Source organism: Danio rerio, chromosome 2 (assembly GCF_052040795.2).
Source record: "Danio rerio strain M-AB ecotype USA chromosome 2, GRCz13ab, whole genome shotgun sequence".
Lineage (NCBI taxonomy): Eukaryota > Metazoa > Chordata > Actinopteri > Cypriniformes > Danionidae > Danio > Danio rerio.
In genome coordinates, this window is record NC_141022.1 from 58,283,756 (window position 1) to 58,302,500 (window position 18,745).

The 18,745-nt window shown below is 35.6% G+C and overlaps 1 protein-coding gene across 5 annotated transcripts in view; it reads left to right on the plus strand.

The window, feature by feature from the left end:
- The first annotated feature begins 4,987 nt into the window (after nucleotides 1–4,987).
- Nucleotides 4,988–18,745, plus strand: part of twsg1a (twisted gastrulation BMP signaling modulator 1a) — a 34,494-nt gene continuing 20,736 nt past the window's right edge. For 4 of the 5 annotated variants that reach the window (XR_015477982.1, XR_015477983.1, XR_015477984.1 and 1 more), the window contains exons 1-2: nucleotides 4,988–5,104; nucleotides 10,248–10,394. Coding sequence is in view for 2 of the 5 variants with exons in the window: in XM_087240181.1 (XP_087096307.1) it covers nucleotides 10,269–10,394 (126 nt within the window). In the remaining 3 variants the exon portion in view is untranslated. 5 annotated transcript variants of the gene reach the window in all.

Consider the following 18,745-nt stretch of genomic DNA (forward strand, 5'->3'; position numbering starts at 1 on the left):
TCCAAAGGAAAAAATATATAATATAGGAACTGCTGTGTGAGAAGAAATCCTTCATATGTTAGATTTTTCTTGAGAAATATTTGAAAAGGATGAATATTGCACATAATTTTGCCCTCAGTGTAATTTTGCTGCTCGCACGTCAGTATTTCTTGAGTCCTCCCAAAACGTGTTTGGCGGATCCTATTATAATCGATTAAAACTCCAACACCTTTATAATAAGAAGCCGATGTAATGTTTGTGTCCGTCAGTCGGTGTGTCTTTAAGAGCGCCTCTTTCTGCTGAACTCAGAGTTCAGCGAGCGGCAGAGATGAAGCTGAAGTGTTCTACCAGCAGGGGCGCTTCGAGGCTCAAAACCGAGATTCTGAAGGGTTTTGTTTATTATCGGCAGTCGTACGCTAACTGATATAAACATGATAATTCAACGGATTTCTATGTGACGCACAAATGTAATGTTGCTATCAGGGATATAGCTGCAGCCGGACGTTAACGAGAATTATTTTTAGTATTTATTAATTTACCCATTAATTATAGTCTATTCCAGACCAGTGGTTCTCAAACTTTTCATTAAGTAGCACCTAAGAAAAAAATAGTCTCTCCAAGTACCACCATAATGAACAGTACCGAAATACATAAGAGTAGGGTGAGTTTGGGTAATCTGGGACACCTAAGCTTCTGTGTGCTTATTTCTGTTCTAACAAAATTCAGACAACAGGACTTTGATTATAAATTTAGCATGGACTTTATGTCAAGTAAAACAAGTAAAACCATCTGATTGGATGACAAGGTCAGTGATGTAGGATTTTACTCGATTCATGTTAGGGACATAAACCTGTCATAAATAAGACAATGTTCCCAATTGTTGTCAAATAATGTTTGTGATTTATTCAAGTTTCGAACATTTCTTTTGTCTCCCACATCATTAAATATGATTGATAATGTGGGACAGCATGGTTTGGGTAATCTGGGACAGACTTCGAATTGGAGAAATACGCATTTAGAGACTTTATAAGTTTAATGACTACAAAGATGAAATGTACAATGTTCTGTGCACAAACACACACACATACACCCTTACACACAGTCTTTCTATCTCACACACACACTCACACCCACACTTACACACACACGCGCACACATACTCACCCACTTTTTAAAAATTGGTAAAATTGTTTGGCATGCATAAATACTGCAAATATATACTTTTCCAGCCCAAATACATATGTCCCTGATTACGAAGTGACCTGTCCCAGATTATCAACTTCAGGCAGAAGTTTTGTTTTTGATATAAAAATACTAATAGGTGCGGCATGGCTCTTCTCAATATAATATCTATATTATGTTTTCTTGGGTGGTTAGAAAACATCTTAGGGACTTCAGAAAAGTCTAATATGTGGTTCTAATTAGTTAGATAGACATTAAAATAGAAAGATGAAGTCAAAATTGCAAAAAGATTACCCAAATTCACCCTAGTAGGCACAGTAAAGCAGCTACAGATCTGCACAGTTCAAAAACGAGGCAGATTCATTCCTATTATAAAGAATATTATTGTCAACCACTTTAAACATTATAAATAGTCTGAACATTAACCCTGTCCTGTGCTTATATATATACACACACACATATATATATATATATATATATATATATATATATATATATATATATATATATATATATATATATATATACACATACATACATACATACATACATACATACATACATACATATATATATATATATATATATATATATATACATACACATACATACATACATACATATATATATATATATATATATATATATATATATATATATATATATATATATATATATATATATATATATATATATATATATATATATATACATACATATATATATATATATATATATATATATATATATATATATATATATATATATATATATATATATATATACATACACATACACAGTTAAAGTCAGAATTAGCCCCCCTTTAAATTTTATTTTTAATTTATTTTAATAATGTCTGATAATATTTTTTCTTCTGGAAAAATTCTTGTTTGTTTTATTTCAGCTAGAATAAAAGCAATTTTTATATTTCTAAAAGCCATTTTAAGGACAAAATTATTAGCCCCTTTAAGCTATATTTTTTAGAAAATGTAAAGAACCATCGTTATACAATAGCTTGCCTAATTACCCTAACCTGCCTAGTTAACCTAAATAAAGTTTAGCCTTTAAATGTCACTTTAAGCTGTATATAAGTGTCTTGAAAAATATCTAGTCAAATATTATTTACTGTCATCATGGCAAAGATAAAATAAATCAGTTATTAGAAAAATCTTCTCCGTTAAACAGAAATTGGGGGAAAAAATAATTCAGGGGGGCTAATAATTCTGACTTCAACTGTGTATATATATATATATATATATATATATATATATATATATATATATATATATATATATATATGTATAAACTAAAAACATCAACATTTAAATAAAAATGTGCTTTTAAAAGTTAAAAATGATAGGTTACTGTTCTTAACAAAAAAAAAAGTTCTGTACTTAAATGTAAACTAACATACAGTAGCCTATTTATTGACACCTGGAAATATAGGCTATATGTCATCATATTCATATATAAATCATTTTGATGATTTTTTAAATATATGTAGCATGTACATCTGACATATTTGATTGCTTCGTTTACCACTAGAAGGAAGCCCGCGTACCAGTTTGAGAACCACTGGTCTATTCTATTAACGTCTACCCCAACCCTCACTTTAAAGGTAATTATACAGAGTAGGATATCACTTAAATTATTAATTACTTAAATTACGCTTTAATTTGTACTTTATTAACTCCCACCTCAACCCTAAACCCAACCCTCATAATATGCTAATGTAAAAACTGTAATTATACAGAGGATTATTCACAGAGATGGGTTGCGGCTGGAAGGGCATCCGCTGCGTAAAAACTTGCTGGATAAGTTGGCGGTTCATTCCGCTGTGGCGACCCCGGATTAATAAAGAGACTAAGCCGACAAGAAAATGAATGAATGAATTCATTCAATGAATGAATTACTCCTACTCTAACTCTAAACCCAACCCTCACAGTAATGTAAAAAAAGTAATTATACGACGTAATATCAGTGGTGTACAGTACCTATAAATACTCAAATTACTGTAATTGAGTAGTTTTTCGCAGGAATTGTAATTTCCCTGCTGAAAAATCCAGCTTAAACCAGCCTAGGCTGGTTGGCTGGTTTTAGTTGGTTGACCAGCCTGGTTTTAGAGGGGTTTTGGCCATTTCCAGGCTGGTTTCCAGCCATTTCCAGCCTGGTCTTAGCTGGTGAGGCTGGAAAATGACCAGCTAAATCCAGCTAAAACCAGCTTGACCAGTCTGGTTTAAGCTGGATATAGCTGGTTTTAGAAAAATCAGACCTGTGATCCCAATCAAATCACACTTATCTTTACACGCAATGACCCAGAGACTGTTTGCATGATGAGGAGATGATGGATGTTTACTGTATGATGACCAAAATGGCCTTAAACTTCCAGGAGGCACAAGACGTCAACATGACGTTAGATTGACGTTGTACCTCGAAGTCGTGGGGACGTTGCATTTTGTTTGGAAATGAAAATCAGGTTAAAGTCAGAACTCAATGTCAGGCCAACGTTAATGTCCAACCAAAATCAATCAAATATCTTCAATAAAATATTGACAAACCTCTCATTTACACAAAAAGATGTAATTGAAAGCCAAAACTTTAAAACAAAAGCTAATAGCCTAATGCTAACGTTACCTCTGCTAAGATGCTAACAGACCAAAGACACGTGTGGTTGCAACCATCTCTATAAAATACATATTTAACAGAAATATGTTAATACCAGTAAGAAAAGTGTCAGGAACAGTTGTATGTATTATTTGTGTGATTTTAGCAACTAAACTTACCTGAAATTAGTGAAAACTGCAGCATGAGAGAAATGTTGTTGACGGTTAGGTGTTGTGTCATTGCTCAATTTCCATGACAACGCTCTCTTTTTTTTTTTTTTTTTTTATGACAACGCTCTCTGCTGCAGTGCTTAAATGTGGCTCGGTAATGAGCACTTTAAAGTCATGCAGCATTTACAAAACGTTTAAACAGTTCATAAACAATTTTAATAATGACATTTAATATTAAATCTTGATTTTTTTAAAACTTATTTCTTTGTTTTAATAATAACCTGTTATATTTAAAATATCTTGCAGTTTTTTATACTAAACCTTGCTTTTATTAATAATTATATTTTTATTCAGTGCCTCATTCATTTTAAATGTAAAACAAGTGTTAATCAAAAGTACTTATGTACAGTTTTCTACAACATTAAAAACACACCACTGGGTGGGCCATGTCTCATGACTCATTTCTGGTCTAATGATGTTACAGCTTGACGTTGTGCGGAGGATACTATGATATTAGACTACTCTGATATACTACTTTATTACACGCTGGATTTTGCTTGACATACCTGACGAATAATTTTTTTTTTTTGTCAAAATAATTTTAAACACTGATGCTGTCGCAATGGTGATTCGAAGCTATTTGGGCTGACATAATTTGAGAATTTAACTGCAAACAAAGACAGCAAGTGCATTTTCAGATTTTAATTGAAGATTTCAAGGGCAAACAACTTTGTTTCCTTCTTAATGACATGCACAGTCGAATTGTTCACCACAAAACTAGCTATATGAGCTAACAAAAACAATACGGTTAATTGGTTTCATTTGCACTTTAATGAATCTATACATTCCTATGTAAACAGTGAGCGAATTAGCGGGCAAATTGGTGTTTGTGAATAAAACCTTTCACACGTCGAATCTAATCTAAAAAAAATTAAAAAATAAATTCTCGTCAACGGCAATAACAACATCCGGTCGGCTAAGCCACGCCCTCCATAGAATCTCGGATGCTAGGCTAATCGCTTTTCTACTCATTTCCACCATTTCGATGAATCAAAGCTGCTCATGTTTCTATTCAGAGTATAAGCAGGCAAGACAAGAGAGCCGTATGAGAGAGGGTGAGAGATAGAGACAAAACCCCCAAAGTGTCGAGAAAGCTTCAAAGTCTCACAGTAAGTAACATTACGCGTGCTTTATCTGTCAAACGTATGTGCAGATGTGACGTATGCCAGAGCCGTGACGTGATAAACCGGAGAGTTTTTGCGTCATGTTTGAGAAACACCAGCGCTTTTTGACGTCAGGGTGTTTATAAGGCTAGTTTATGAAGTAGACGAGACGCGGAGGCGTTTATACAGAGCTTTTTCGTTATTTTCGTGTGTTTCATTGGAGTGAAGCGATTAAACAACGCGCCCGAAAAGTTTCCCAGTCTTCTGCATTCCAAAGCTGTAGTTAATTTGCCTGAATGTGACGTAACTGAATTATGTTTGTCAATTTTAAGTAGAAAACATGGAGCAAATTGATTTTATTAGGGGTTAAACTATTAATAATACGCCGTTTTTATTGCGATGACGTTAGCTTTTTGCGTTGTGTATGGAAATTATACAGTTTGTCAGTGTGTGATGATCCATTAAGGAATCAGCATCATAATAAATAGACTAAAGTGATTTTATATAGGCTACTGTACATTAAAACCATATCAAGCGTCTACTTTAAGGTTTTAAATAACTTTTTGGAAGCTTATGTTGATATAATGTCATGCAAGTGTTGCAGGTATGTTTATGTAATGTTATAAACTAAGCAACATACTGTAAAGTTAATGCTCAATATAATACAGGCCTGTAGCCATCATGGTGAAAGCTGTGGTTCTTTTTTTCTCAAAAAGTGGACCTTTTTAAAGTATTCTCCTCATTTTTCTATTTAATTTTGAGACTTTAGTGACATTTAAGCACTATTTTTTTAGCTGGATTAGCTTGTCGGATGGTCATAATAACCACACTTTTTGATGTACCAAAAATATTTGAGCAATTCCAGGGTTATGGATGTGACATTTACAGTAAAAACTCAAATAGAAATTCACATAGAAAGTATATGTTAACATTATACTGAAGCATCTGTTTATATTTTCCAGAACAACTAACCGCAGAGTTGTGGGATTAGAAAAATATCAGTCTGTAAACATGTTTTATTTTTGAAATGAGGAATATTAGCATTTGTTATGGATGTGACCGAAAGTTAGCGAGTTTACAGTATACAGCAAACTTTGTAGAAATTCTATGAATTAAACTGCACAACCCTGCGTTATGGATGTGACGAATGTGAAATTGCCACTTGTGTGACTTTGGTAAATTAAATATAATAGTTTGAAAACATCGACAGAGACATTTTTGAGTATTCTTTAAGTACTGTAACATATTTGCTTACACAAAAAATGTAGAAATGATCCATATTTCTATATTTTGGTGAAAACTTAATTTTTTTCCTGGCAAGGTTGACATTTGCATGGACTTGCTCATTTTCGAAAGATTTAAAAGTACTTATTGTTTAAATACAAATGTATTACGTAATAAATCGTTAGAAAAATTAGGAATCTGTTAAAGTTTTAAATTAAAAAACTGTGTGGGATTGTCATTTATTAGGAAAATAACTGGCCAGCTCATTTAACTTTCCTCAGTTACAATTTGGCATTTGAATAAAAAAAATAATGAAAACATCATAATAATATTAAAAATAACAATAATAATAATGTAGAGCTTCACGATTTTTCTAGCCTCTCTTTAAAAAAAAAGTACATTTGAAAATTCATGGATAACAACAATAGTTGTTGTCTCACAACAAGAAGGTCGCTGGGTCGAGTCTTGGCTGGGTATTTCTGTGTGGAGTTTGCATGTTCTCCCTGTGTTCGCGTGGGTTTCCTCCGGGTGCTCCGGTTTCCCCCACAAGCCCAAAGACGTGGTACAGTTGAATTGGGTTGGCTAAAATTGTGCGCAGTGTATGAGTGTGAATGAGTGTGTATGGATGTTTCCCAGTAATGGGTTGCAGCTAGAAGGGCATCCGCAGCGTAAAACATATCCTGGATAAGTTGGTATTCAAATACTTTTTTTTTTTTATATTGGCCACTTTTGGTGTTTTACACCTTTTTATTGGTAATTTTTTGTTTCAAGAGTAAGGTCCAAGATTTAGAATAAATTAATAAATTAATTCTTTATTTAAAAACAATACAGCAGTGAAAGATGACTTCCTTAACGTCAGATTGCAAAATGTAAATATATGTTAGCAATGGCCAAAACTGATTAGCTGAAGTCACACTGAAGCAATAGCCAACAGAGGATTCTGCTTGGTCTTGTTTGATGGGTTATTTTCACTATTTATGATGGCGTAGCAGTCAAGTCAAATAATCTTATGTATGGATGTTTCCCAGTAATGGGTTGCAGCTGGAAGGGCATCTGCTGCGTAAAACATATCCTGGATAAGTTGGTCCAAGTCAAAATAGCATTCAAATAATTTTTAAAATATGGATGAATGAATGAATGAATGAATGAATGAATGAATATATATAATTTTATAATATAATTTTGGTGTTTCACTCCTTTTACTTAGTAATTTTTTGTTTCAAGAATAAGGTCCAAGATTTAGAATAAATTAATAAATTAATTCTTTATTTAAAACCAATACAGCAGTGAAAGATGACTTCCTTAACGTCAGATTGCAAAATGTAAATATGTGTTAGCAATGGCCAAAACTGATTAGCTGAAGTCACACTGAAGCAATCGCCAACAGAGGATTCTGCTTGGTCTTGTTTGATGGGTTATTTTCACTATTTATGATGGCTTAGCAGTCAAAATAGGACAAATAATCTCATGTATGGGACAAATTCTGGACCTTTGTCAGTGAGGGGTGGGTTTTCCGACCCGGCTACGGGCCTGTAATATGTGACCCTGGACCACAAAATCAGTCATAAGTAGGCCCACAGGGGATGTGCAGAATTTTAGCCCATCATTGATTCTTGCGTAAATGTGTGTACTTCTATATTTATTCAGTTTTTAAATTAATTTTAGTAATATTATTGACTAATGAGGCGACGCAGTGGCGCAGTAGGTAGTGCTGTCGCCTCACAGCAAGAAGGTCGCTGGTTCGAGAGCCTCAGCTGGGTCGGTTGGCGTTTCTGTGTGGAGTTTGCATGTTCTCCCTGCCTTCGCATGGGTTTCCTCCGGGTGCTGTGGTTTTCCCCACAGTCCAAAGACATGCGGTACAGGTGAATTGGGTAGGCTAAATTGTCCGTAGTGTATGAGTGTGAATGAGTGCGTGTGGATGTTTCCCAGAGATGGGTTGCAGCTGGAAGGGCATCCGCTGCATAAAACATATGCTGGATACGTTGGTGGTTGATTCCGCTGTGGCGACCTCAGATTAAAGGGACTAAGCCGAAAATGAAAATGAATGAATGAATGATTATTGACTAATGTTCATATGATTTCTGTACAATACAGTTTATAATAGGGCTGCATGATATTGGACAAATCTGATATTGTGATATTTTGTCTGCGATAAATATTACGATATGAATACAGTTTCAGAAGTTTCAATAGCACTATTTGGCGGTTTTCTGGGGAGTCGAACAGTATTCAGAGAAATTAAAAAAATCACAATGCAAAAAAAAGCTTTTATAAGCTTGTTTCTTGTTCAAATACAACAATTTCTTTAGACCAAGTAAAATTATTATTTAGTTTTCACCGTCAGAAGAAATAAGTGAAAATGACTTGTTTAAAGGAAATGATCTGCCAGCGGAGATATGTAGATATGTGGACTAGAAACAAGACAACAATTCTAAGTAATCATTCCTTCATTCATTTTTAATGTCACTGGTTCGAGTCCCAGCTGGGTCAGTTGACATTTCTGTGTGGAGTTTGCATGTTCTTCCCCGTGTTGGCGTGGGTTTCCTCTGAGTGCTCTGGTTTCCCCCACAGATCAAACACATGTGCAATAGGTGAATTGATGAACTAGATTGGACCGTAGTGTATGAGTAAGAGTGTATGGGTGTTTCTCAGTACTAGCTTGCAGCTGGAAGGGCATCTGCAACATATGCTGGATAAGTTGGCGGTTCATTCCGCTGTGGTGACTCCTGATGAATAAAGGGACTAAGCCTAAAATAAAAATGAAAGAATAAATATATAAGATAATATATATAACAGGGAATACTGTGAAAAATGTCCATGATCTGTTCAACAGCATTTGGGAAATATTTGAAAAAGGATTGAAATTTGACACAAGGACTAATAATTTTGTCTTCAGTTTTAGTTAAAATTTTTAATAAGCTGGTGATATTTATTTTGTTTATATTAAAACACATTTCCTTTATTTAACTCAGATTAGTTTTAATTAATTTGTTAATTTTTTATAGTTAGTTATTTAAATAAAGGTTATGTTGTAATATGTAATGACATAATCTTTATTTTACATTTTTTTATTTTAATAAGTAAAATATCATTAAAAATCAAATAATGCTAGTAAACTCACTTTTTTGTTTTTATTTTATTATCAGAATTTTAAAACAATTATTTTTATTAATGAAATAAACAATTAAATTAATGATTTATATGTGCAATGATTTAAAATTGCATTAATTATTAATGTCAAAAATTACATGTTATATTTTAGTTATTGAAATTGGTTAAGTTGTCTTATTAAAATATTGGCTAATGGTACAATTAATATTGATTAAAAATGACATTAAAATATATTATATAACTATTATTATTATTATTATTATTATTGAATAATAATATTTATAATAATAAGAATTATATTTTAATAATACTATTGATAATATAATATAATAATTTTTATTAGTGTTGTTGTTGTTGTTGTTTTTAATACAATGTTAAATTATTATTAGCATTATTATTATTGTCATTATTTCATTAGGAATATCATATTATAAATTTGTTTTAAGACAGCATTAGTTCATTATCCATTAGAAATTGTGTTAAAATGATGATTTTGACTGAATCTTGGGTTTGTCAGGACACCGTTAGACTTGAATCTTATCGTCACTGCACATTTTGGGTTATTGGTTGTAAGACTCATGTATCCCCATCGCATGCGCTTCATAACCAGTAAAATGAATGAATGAATGATTATTATAAGGGCTGTAATGCTTAAATAGATTAATTGAATAAGACAGCAGGCTATATGCTAAGCAAGTTTTTTTTAGCCACCTTCCGGTGAAAGGTTAATGTGACTATTTTCAATTTCAGAAGATTTCTTTTACAACATCTATAACTCAATTTCATTGAAATATATGTGTGTGTTTGTGCGCAGGTGTGAGGGGTTTTGGTCAGGATGCGGCCGGCTCTGTTCCTCTGTCCCGTCCTGATCTCTGTGCTGTTTCTTCTGTCCTCTCTGAGCCTCATCAGCGGCTGTAATAAGGCTCTGTGTGCCAGCGACGTCAGCAAATGTCTGCTACAGGTCAGAGGCTTTTTCTTTTGGAAATGTGCTTTAGAAATGTGCTGCTCATCCCTTTTATTAAAAAAAGACCATGAGAAACATTCAATTGGTCAATTTCATTGGTGATATTTTAAAAAAGTGTTTACAGAATTATTCGCCCTCCTGTGAAATTTCAATCGTTTCTTTAATGTTTCTCAAATGATCGTTAACTGAGAGACTTTTTTTTAAAAAATTATTAACCATAATAGTCACTGTCTTTTGTCTTTGTAATGATGAAATGTTTAAAAATGTGCTTTATATCCTATTTATTTATTTATTTATTTATACATGTATTTATTTATTTATTTATTTTTATTTATTATTTAATAATTTATTTAGTTATACAAGTATTTATTTATTTATTATTTATCTATGTGTTTGTTTATTTTATTTTATTTATTTATTTGTTTATTTTAGTAAAAAAATTATTTGTTTATTTATTTATTTGTTTGTTTGTCTGTTTGTTTATTTATTTTATTATATTCATTTATGTATGTATGTATGTATGTATGCATGTATGTATTTATTTATTTATTTTATTAATTAATTTATTTGTTTATTTATGTATTTATTTATTTGTTTGTTTATTTAATTATTTATTTATTTTATTATATTTACTTATTTATGCATGTATTTATTTATTAAATTTTTTAGATTTTTTAAATTTTATTTGTTTATTTATGTATGTATTTATTTATTTATTTATTTCGTTTTTTTATTAAATTAATTAATTAATTAATTAATAGTTTGATTATAATTTATATTGTATGTAGTTTATTATTTATAGTTATCAAAATGACTGTACAATGTCCTTTCAGAGATTTAAAATCAGATGAAAGTTTTATGAAGAGTGTACAATGGGTTTGTATGTTTTGAGTGTACAAAACATACTGCAAAATCAAATCATGAACATCATCCATTTTGGGCAGCATGGTGGCTCAGTGGTTAGCACTGCCGCCTCATAGCAAGAAGGTTGCTGGTTTTTGGCCAGTTGGCATTTCTGTGTGGAGTTTGCATGTTCTCCCCATGTTGGCGTGGGTTACAGTCCAAACACATGCACTATAGGTGAATTGGTCAAACTAAATTGGCCGTAGTGAATGATTGCGTATGGGTGTTTCCTAATACTGGGTTGCGACTGGAAGGGCATTCTCTGTGTAAAGCATACGCTTGAATAATGGTGACCCCTGATGAATAAGAGACTAAGCCAAAGAAAAATGAATGAATGAATAAATGATTAATTATATAATGCTTATATCGAATATATGTCAGCAGTCTTTAAAGTCAGTTGAAGCTGTCCAACTTATCCAGCGTTTTACACAGCGGATTCCCTTCCAGCCACAACCCAGTACTGGGAAACACTTATACACACACACACTCATACACTACGGCCAATTTAGTTTATTCAGTTCCTCTATAGTGCATGTGTTTGGACTGTGGGGGAAACTGGAGCACCCGGGGGAAATCCACACCAACACGGCAAGCACATGCAAACTCCATGCAAACTCCATGCCTGCTAGCCCAGCCGGGACTCATACCAACGAACTTCTTGCTGTGATGCGACAGTGCAAACCACTGAGCCACCCTGCTGCACTTTAATATATCAATAAAGCAACACATAGTTTCAAATAAATTCCTTTTCTGTAGCACAGAATTGAAGTCAGATGAAAAATCCCTGCAGGTGTCTGAAAAGCGTCTCAGCAAGAAATATTTGAGAGTGAAACCTGAGAAAGATGTTTTCGTTACCTCACTCCTGGAATCAGAACAGACCAAATTCTTCTCGGATACTTTTCTAATATAAAAAATGGTAATATTGTGATCAAACTCCACACTGAGGGGTTTCTTCATGTCACCTGAGTGAAATGATGATGATTCTCTTCTGCACAAACTCTGTGCTTGTTTGAAAGCATTGGGTGTAGCTCAGTTTATACTGGATCACTTTTTCCCTGGAGCGTAACGACAGCTGTGTGTGTGTGTGCGTGTGTGTGTGTGTGTGGGAAAGAGTTTTTTTTATGTATGTTTGATATATTGAGTGTTGATTTTATTTTAAATTAAGATGTCTGTCCTTACAAAAAAACTTTGGTGTTGATACTGTGATGATACCAGATGACAATGTCCTGGTGTTTTGACAGGTGGGACTTTTTAATGCAAAGGTGCAGAATATTTAATTAATTTTTAATTTTTGTGTTTTGTTTTAGTTTTGTCTGCTTATCTGTGTAACTGCTTATTTTGTTTTATTGTATTTAATTTTTATTAGTTTATTTATTTTTAATTTGATCTTTTTAGTTGTATTTTGTTTACTTTTTAAAACATAAAGAACAGATGCGTCCTACAGATGGTTAAAGTGTCATTTCATTATATAAAGACCGGATAATAAACATTATTTTAAACAGAACAAATTATTATTATCAAATACTAGTAATAAAAAATGAAGAAGATTTAAGTCATAATTAAGTTATATTCTTTTTCTCTTATTTTTTGTCTGTCTGTGTCTGTCTGTGTCTGTCTGTCTGTCTGTCTGTCTGTCATTCTGTCGTCTGTCTGTGTCTGTCTTACTTTCTGTCTGTCTGTCTGTCTGTCTGTCTCTCTGTCTGTCTGGCTGTCTTTCTGTCGTCTGTCTGTCTGTCTGTCTGTCTCTCTGTCTGTCTTTATGTCTGTCTTTCTGTCTGGCTGTCTTTCTGTCGTCTGTCTGTCTGTCTGTCTGTCTGTCTGTGTCTGTCTATCTGTCTGTCTTTCTGTCTGTCTTTCTGTCTGTCTGTCTGTCTGTCTGTCTGTCGTGTTTCTGTCTGTCTCTCTGTCTGTCTTTCTGTCTGTCTTTCTGTCGTCTGTCTGTCTGTGTCTGTCTATCTGTCTGTCTGTCTGTCTTTCTGTCGTGTTTCTGTCTGTCTGTCTGTCTATCTTTCTGTCGTGTTTCTGTCTGTCTGTCTGTCTTTCTGTCGTGTTTCTGTCTGTCTGTTTGTCTGTCTGTCTGTCTGTCGTGTTTCTGTCTGTGTCTGTCTTTCTGTCGTGTTTCTGTCTGTCTGTCTGTCTGTCTTTCTGTCTGTCTGTCTGTCTTTCTGTCGTGTTTCTGTCTGTCTGTCTGTCTGTCTTTCTGTCGTCTGTCTGTCTGTCTTTCTGTCTGTCTGTCTGTCTGTCTTTCTGTCGTGTTTCTGTCTGTCTGTCTGTCTGTCTTTCTGTCTGTCTGTGGTCTCTGTCTTTCTGTCGTCTGTCTGTCTTTCTGTCTGTCTGTGGTCTCTGTCTGTCTATCTGTCGTCTGTCTGTCTGTCATGTTTCTGTCTGTCTGTCTGTCTTTCTGTCATCTGACTGTCTGTCTTTCTTTCTGTCGTGTTTCTGTCTGTCTGTCTGTCTGTTGTGTTTCTGTTTGTCTGTCTGTCTTTTTGTCGTGTTTCTGTCTGTCTGTTTGTCTGTCTGTCTGTCGTGTTTCTGTTTGTTTGTCTGTATGTCTGTCTTTCTGTCTGTCTGCCTTTTTATCTATCTATCTATCTATCTATCTATCTATCTATCTATCTATCTATCTATCTATCTATCTATCTATCTATCTATCTATCTATCTATCTATCTATCTATCTATCTATCTATCTGTCTGTCTGTCTGTCTGTCTGTCTGTCTGTCTGTCTGTCTGTCTGTCTGTCTGTCTGTCTGTCTGTCTGTCTGTCTTTTTAATATGTAATTAGATCTGCATGTGGTGTGTGTCTGTGTATATCGCAGTGAGACTCTCAGAGGATGCGAGACAGTCTCTTCTGTGTGAGGAATAAACACATGACGTTACACCAGTAAACATTCTTGCACACCGAGGAGAAAAACCTGCAATAGAGCTGAAATGTATTTTTCTTCTTCTGTAAACTGTGTGTTTGGGATGTTGTGTGGTTTCTAGGGAGCGTCTATAATGTTTTAAGTGGTTGTCAAGGCATTACAGTGTCTCGGCTGGTTACTAGGACACTGCTAAGATGTTCTGAATTGTATTTATGTTGATTTTAAACTAAGGGCGGCACGGTGGCTTAGTAGTTAGCACTGTCGCCTCACAGCAAGAAGGTCACTGGTTCAAGTCCCGGCTGGACCAGTTGGCATTTCTGTGTGGAGTTTGCATGTTCTCCCTGTGTTGGCGTGGGTTTCCTCCGAGTGCTCCGGTTTCCCCCACAAGTCCAAACACAAGCGCTATAGATGAATTCAATAAGCTAAATTGTCTGTATGATTGTTTGTGAATGTGAGAGTGTATGGGTGTTTCCCAGTATTCGGTTGCGGCTGGAAGGGCATCTGCTGCGTAACACATATGCTAGAATAGTTGGTGGTTCATTCCACTGTGGCAAAGGCAGATAAATAAGGGATTATAGGAAGGAAAACAAATGAATAAATGAATATTTTTCATATTTATTACATTTTTCTGGGCTTTTACAAGTCCATGCTAATGTATCATGCCACATCTGATGAAATAAATGTAAATAACGTGAAGAGGTGAAGGTTGCCCGCAGGGTGTTGCTACTGTAGGCTGTCCGAAATCTAAGGAAAGCTTTGTGTGAATTGTGTGTGAATGTGTGTCTCAAGGTGGGGCAGCTGAGGTTGTTTTAGTCACACATGAATGCTCTGTGGGGCAAGGCAGCACACGTCCAGTCCATACACACACACACACACACACAGACACACATATACGCTCACAGCACTTTCACATTGAAGCACAAACACACACACACACACACACTTTCCCTGAACGACTTTCTGCTCAACCTTCTGCACTGCACTGAACAGAAAATAACTAATACTGCACGATACTGAAAAATATGTGACGTTATTGTTGAGTATTGCGGTAACGATATTTCTCACGATATAAAAATTTCCTCAGAAAAATGCTATTTTAATGAGCTAAATCACTTGTTTATGCAATGATATTTAATTAAACAGGTGTATGTATATATATATTAGGGGTGTAACGGTTCACAAAAATCACGGTTCGATACGATACAGCAAAAAAAAAGATAGAAGCCAGAGGATTTCTCTGATTAAACTTTATAATGTATTAAAACTAACATCATAAAAGTATGATCCTGTTTTGTTTTCTTTTACTTTAAACAGTGATAGAGCTATACTTCTGAGCTTTCTGCTTAGCAGCAAATGAGGGTGCTGTTCACACCTGTGAATCGATTCAGTTGTTCTGAAACAGAGATTACAATTGTTACATTGTTGCTCTTTGCTCTTGGAGCGGTTCGCTTTCACACTGCAAAGTTTCTAATCGGACCAAAAGAGCTAAAACAAGTCACGTGTGAGTAAACTCTCCTCACATTGGTCAGTGTCAGGGTTTATTTTGCAGCGTCCTGCTAAACTGTCAGGAGAGGTAGTGGTTTGGTGGTGATTAACAGGGTGCGCGCGCGCGACGTGTCTGAGGAGAGACGCGGTGGGGAGGGGTGAGAAGGGTGCGCGACGATGCCTATTTGAGGACGGGAGGGAGACGCAAGATTACCGGGAGATTATCACTCATTTGCGGGCATCCGGAGACTCGCGAAACTTCCCGCCCTACTCATAATTCTCTCTTCATATAGCCGTAAGCCTATTACATATCCATGAAACACTGTGATATAACCGCGCTCGGATCGGATCGCTTTCTCACTGCAATCGAACCGCTCCAGGGTTCGTTTCAATCGAGCCGAGACCACCTCATTCAAGCGATCTCGGAGCGACTACTTTGGCGCGGAACAGAGCGCGATTGCCCTGTTCACATATGCCAAACGAACCGCGCTAACTGGGCAAACGAGACACGTTCCGAAACAAAAGTGTAGGTGTGAAAGCACCCTGAAACAAATCCTTCTTTATATTCAAAACCAAAAAGCTTCCTATAAAAAATAGATGTAATATTGTAGCAGTTAAACAAATAAAAAGAAAAGAACAATCTAGTTTTCTTATGTATTTTTATTTTTTTATTTTCAGAAAGATGAGTGTCCACCTTTACTTCAGACAGCACAGATCTGCTTGACGTCACCTGCCATTTCAGTGGATCTGAAAGCAGGAATTATCTGACTGAAATGGGCTTATGAAGGAATAATGTAACGGGGCTCTATTACATTTAACATTTTCTTAAAACCCAACATTTCCACTCCCGATTGAGATCTCTCAGGTGTTTTTTTCCACCACTCTCTTGGTAGCAGTAATGGTGCGCGACGTATCTGAAGAGCGGTGGAGGCGTGTGCGTGCGATGTACCTGAGCGATGTACCTGAGTTGTGCCCAACATACTTGAAGAGCTGGAAGGGATGCGTTGGAGAGGGGTGTGCGATGTATTTAAGGACTGGGGTGTGTGTGTGTGTGTGTGTGGAAAGGGGGGGGGGGATTTTTCATTCGTTTGCGGGCATCCAGGAGTCTACCGAAGCTTCCGGGAGACTTGGGATGTCTGGGTTTACATTAACGTTACTAGACATTTTGCGCATGCCTGGAGTAGTGTTTGGAGGTTGGCTCTTTGTCGGGACATTGGACATTGTCGGGGGTCCAGGGTTGTGAACAGGCCCTTTTTAAAAATGCCGGTAAATTCATTCTGGCTATTTTCCGGAAAGAGAAGTTGAAACATTACCGGTATTTTGCCGAAATGCTGCGCTGTGTAAACGCAGAAGGAAGATTGCCGGAAAGAGCGCGTGCACGTCTAGAACGTGCTGACGTGAGACGTCTGCTTTAGCCAATCAGAACACTCAGACGCATTCACGTGCGCAAGATTTATGAGAATAAAAGCTTTTGAATATTTTTTCAGACACATTCAGCTGTTAGATGTTAGTCAGATAGCGCTTATATGTTCATCTTAATGCCAACCGTGTAAATAATTATCGATAAGATGCTTAAGATAAGCCGTTGTTTGTTTACCTTCAAGCTTTGCGTGTGCTCATAAACAGTCTATAGCCCCTTTCACACATACAGACCTTTCCGAAAAATTGCCGGCAATTTTCCGGAAAGGTTGTATGTGTGAACAGGTCCTTTTAAAAAATACTGGTAAATTCGTTCTGGCTATTTTCCGGAAAGAGAAGTTGTAACATTACCGGCAATTTGCCGGAATGCTGCGCTGTGTGAATGCGGAAGGAAGATTCCCGTAATAAGCGCGTGCACGTCTAGAACGTGCTGACGTGAGACGTCTGCTTTAGCCAATCACAACAGACGCATTTACGTCCGCGAGGTTTGTGAGAATAAAAGCCTTTGAATATTTTTCCAGACACATTTAGCTGCTAGAAGTTAGTCAGATCACGTTTATATGTTTTTCTTAATGCCAACTGTGTAAATAATCATCGATGAGATGCTTATGATAAGCCATTGTTTGTTTACCTTCAAGCTTTGCGTGTGCCTGTGAAACAGCCTGTGAGCGCCTGCACACGCACATATTATGAACATCTCGACATGCGAAAGTGATCCTGCGAAAGTTGTTCACAATATTGATCATCCACAGAGTTTGTAATGTAGTCAAATGTTTACAAATACAAGCGCAGCCGTTTAAAGCTCATTTGTGGTGAATGATGTCAGAATTTACCGTTATTTTGGAATGGATGTGTGAATGCTCTTTTCCGGAAAATTTCTGTAACGTCCTCACCTGTGTGAACAGCGCTTTTTTTAATATACCGGTAAAGTCGTTTCGGAAATTTTCCAGATATTTACCGGTATCACTGTGTGAAAGGGGCTAAAATCTGCTTGAAGCTATCTGTTCACTACGTAAACAACAATTCATCAGCTCTACTGCAAAGACTCTCACTTACCTGCATATCCGGCTTATTAATGCACTACTTGTTTGAATAAATTGATGAAAAGAGATAACCCACCTTGTCCTCGTTGTGTGACCGTGACATAACAAGTCTAATTAAAGTCTGGGTAATTAGGAAAGTCGTTGTATAACAGTGGTTTGTTCTGTAGACAATCAAAAACAAATATTATTTAAGGGGGCTAATAATATTGACCTTAAAATGGTTATAAAAAAATAAAAAACTGCCTTCATTCTAGCCGAAATAAAACAAATCAGACTTTCTTCAGAAGAAAAAATATTATAGGAAATACTGTGAAAAATTCCTCGCTCTGTTAAACATCATTTGGGAAATATTAGTAAAGAATCCACAGCAGGGTGATTAATTCTGCCTTCCACTGTTTGTAATGATGGGATGTTTTGCTGGTGTTAATTGTGTGACATGTTGAGGACTGAAGTGTTAGAGACGGACACATACAGGAGCCGCAGGTGTTCACGGCCCCCTTTTGGCCCCAAAAAACCTGGCCTGCATTTTCTGGAATGTTCTTTCTCTCTCTCTCTTTTAGTTCACTGTGTTTGACTAGCGTGACTAACACTGCACATTCACAACACTCAGGCAGATAATGAGCTCAAATTAAGAGC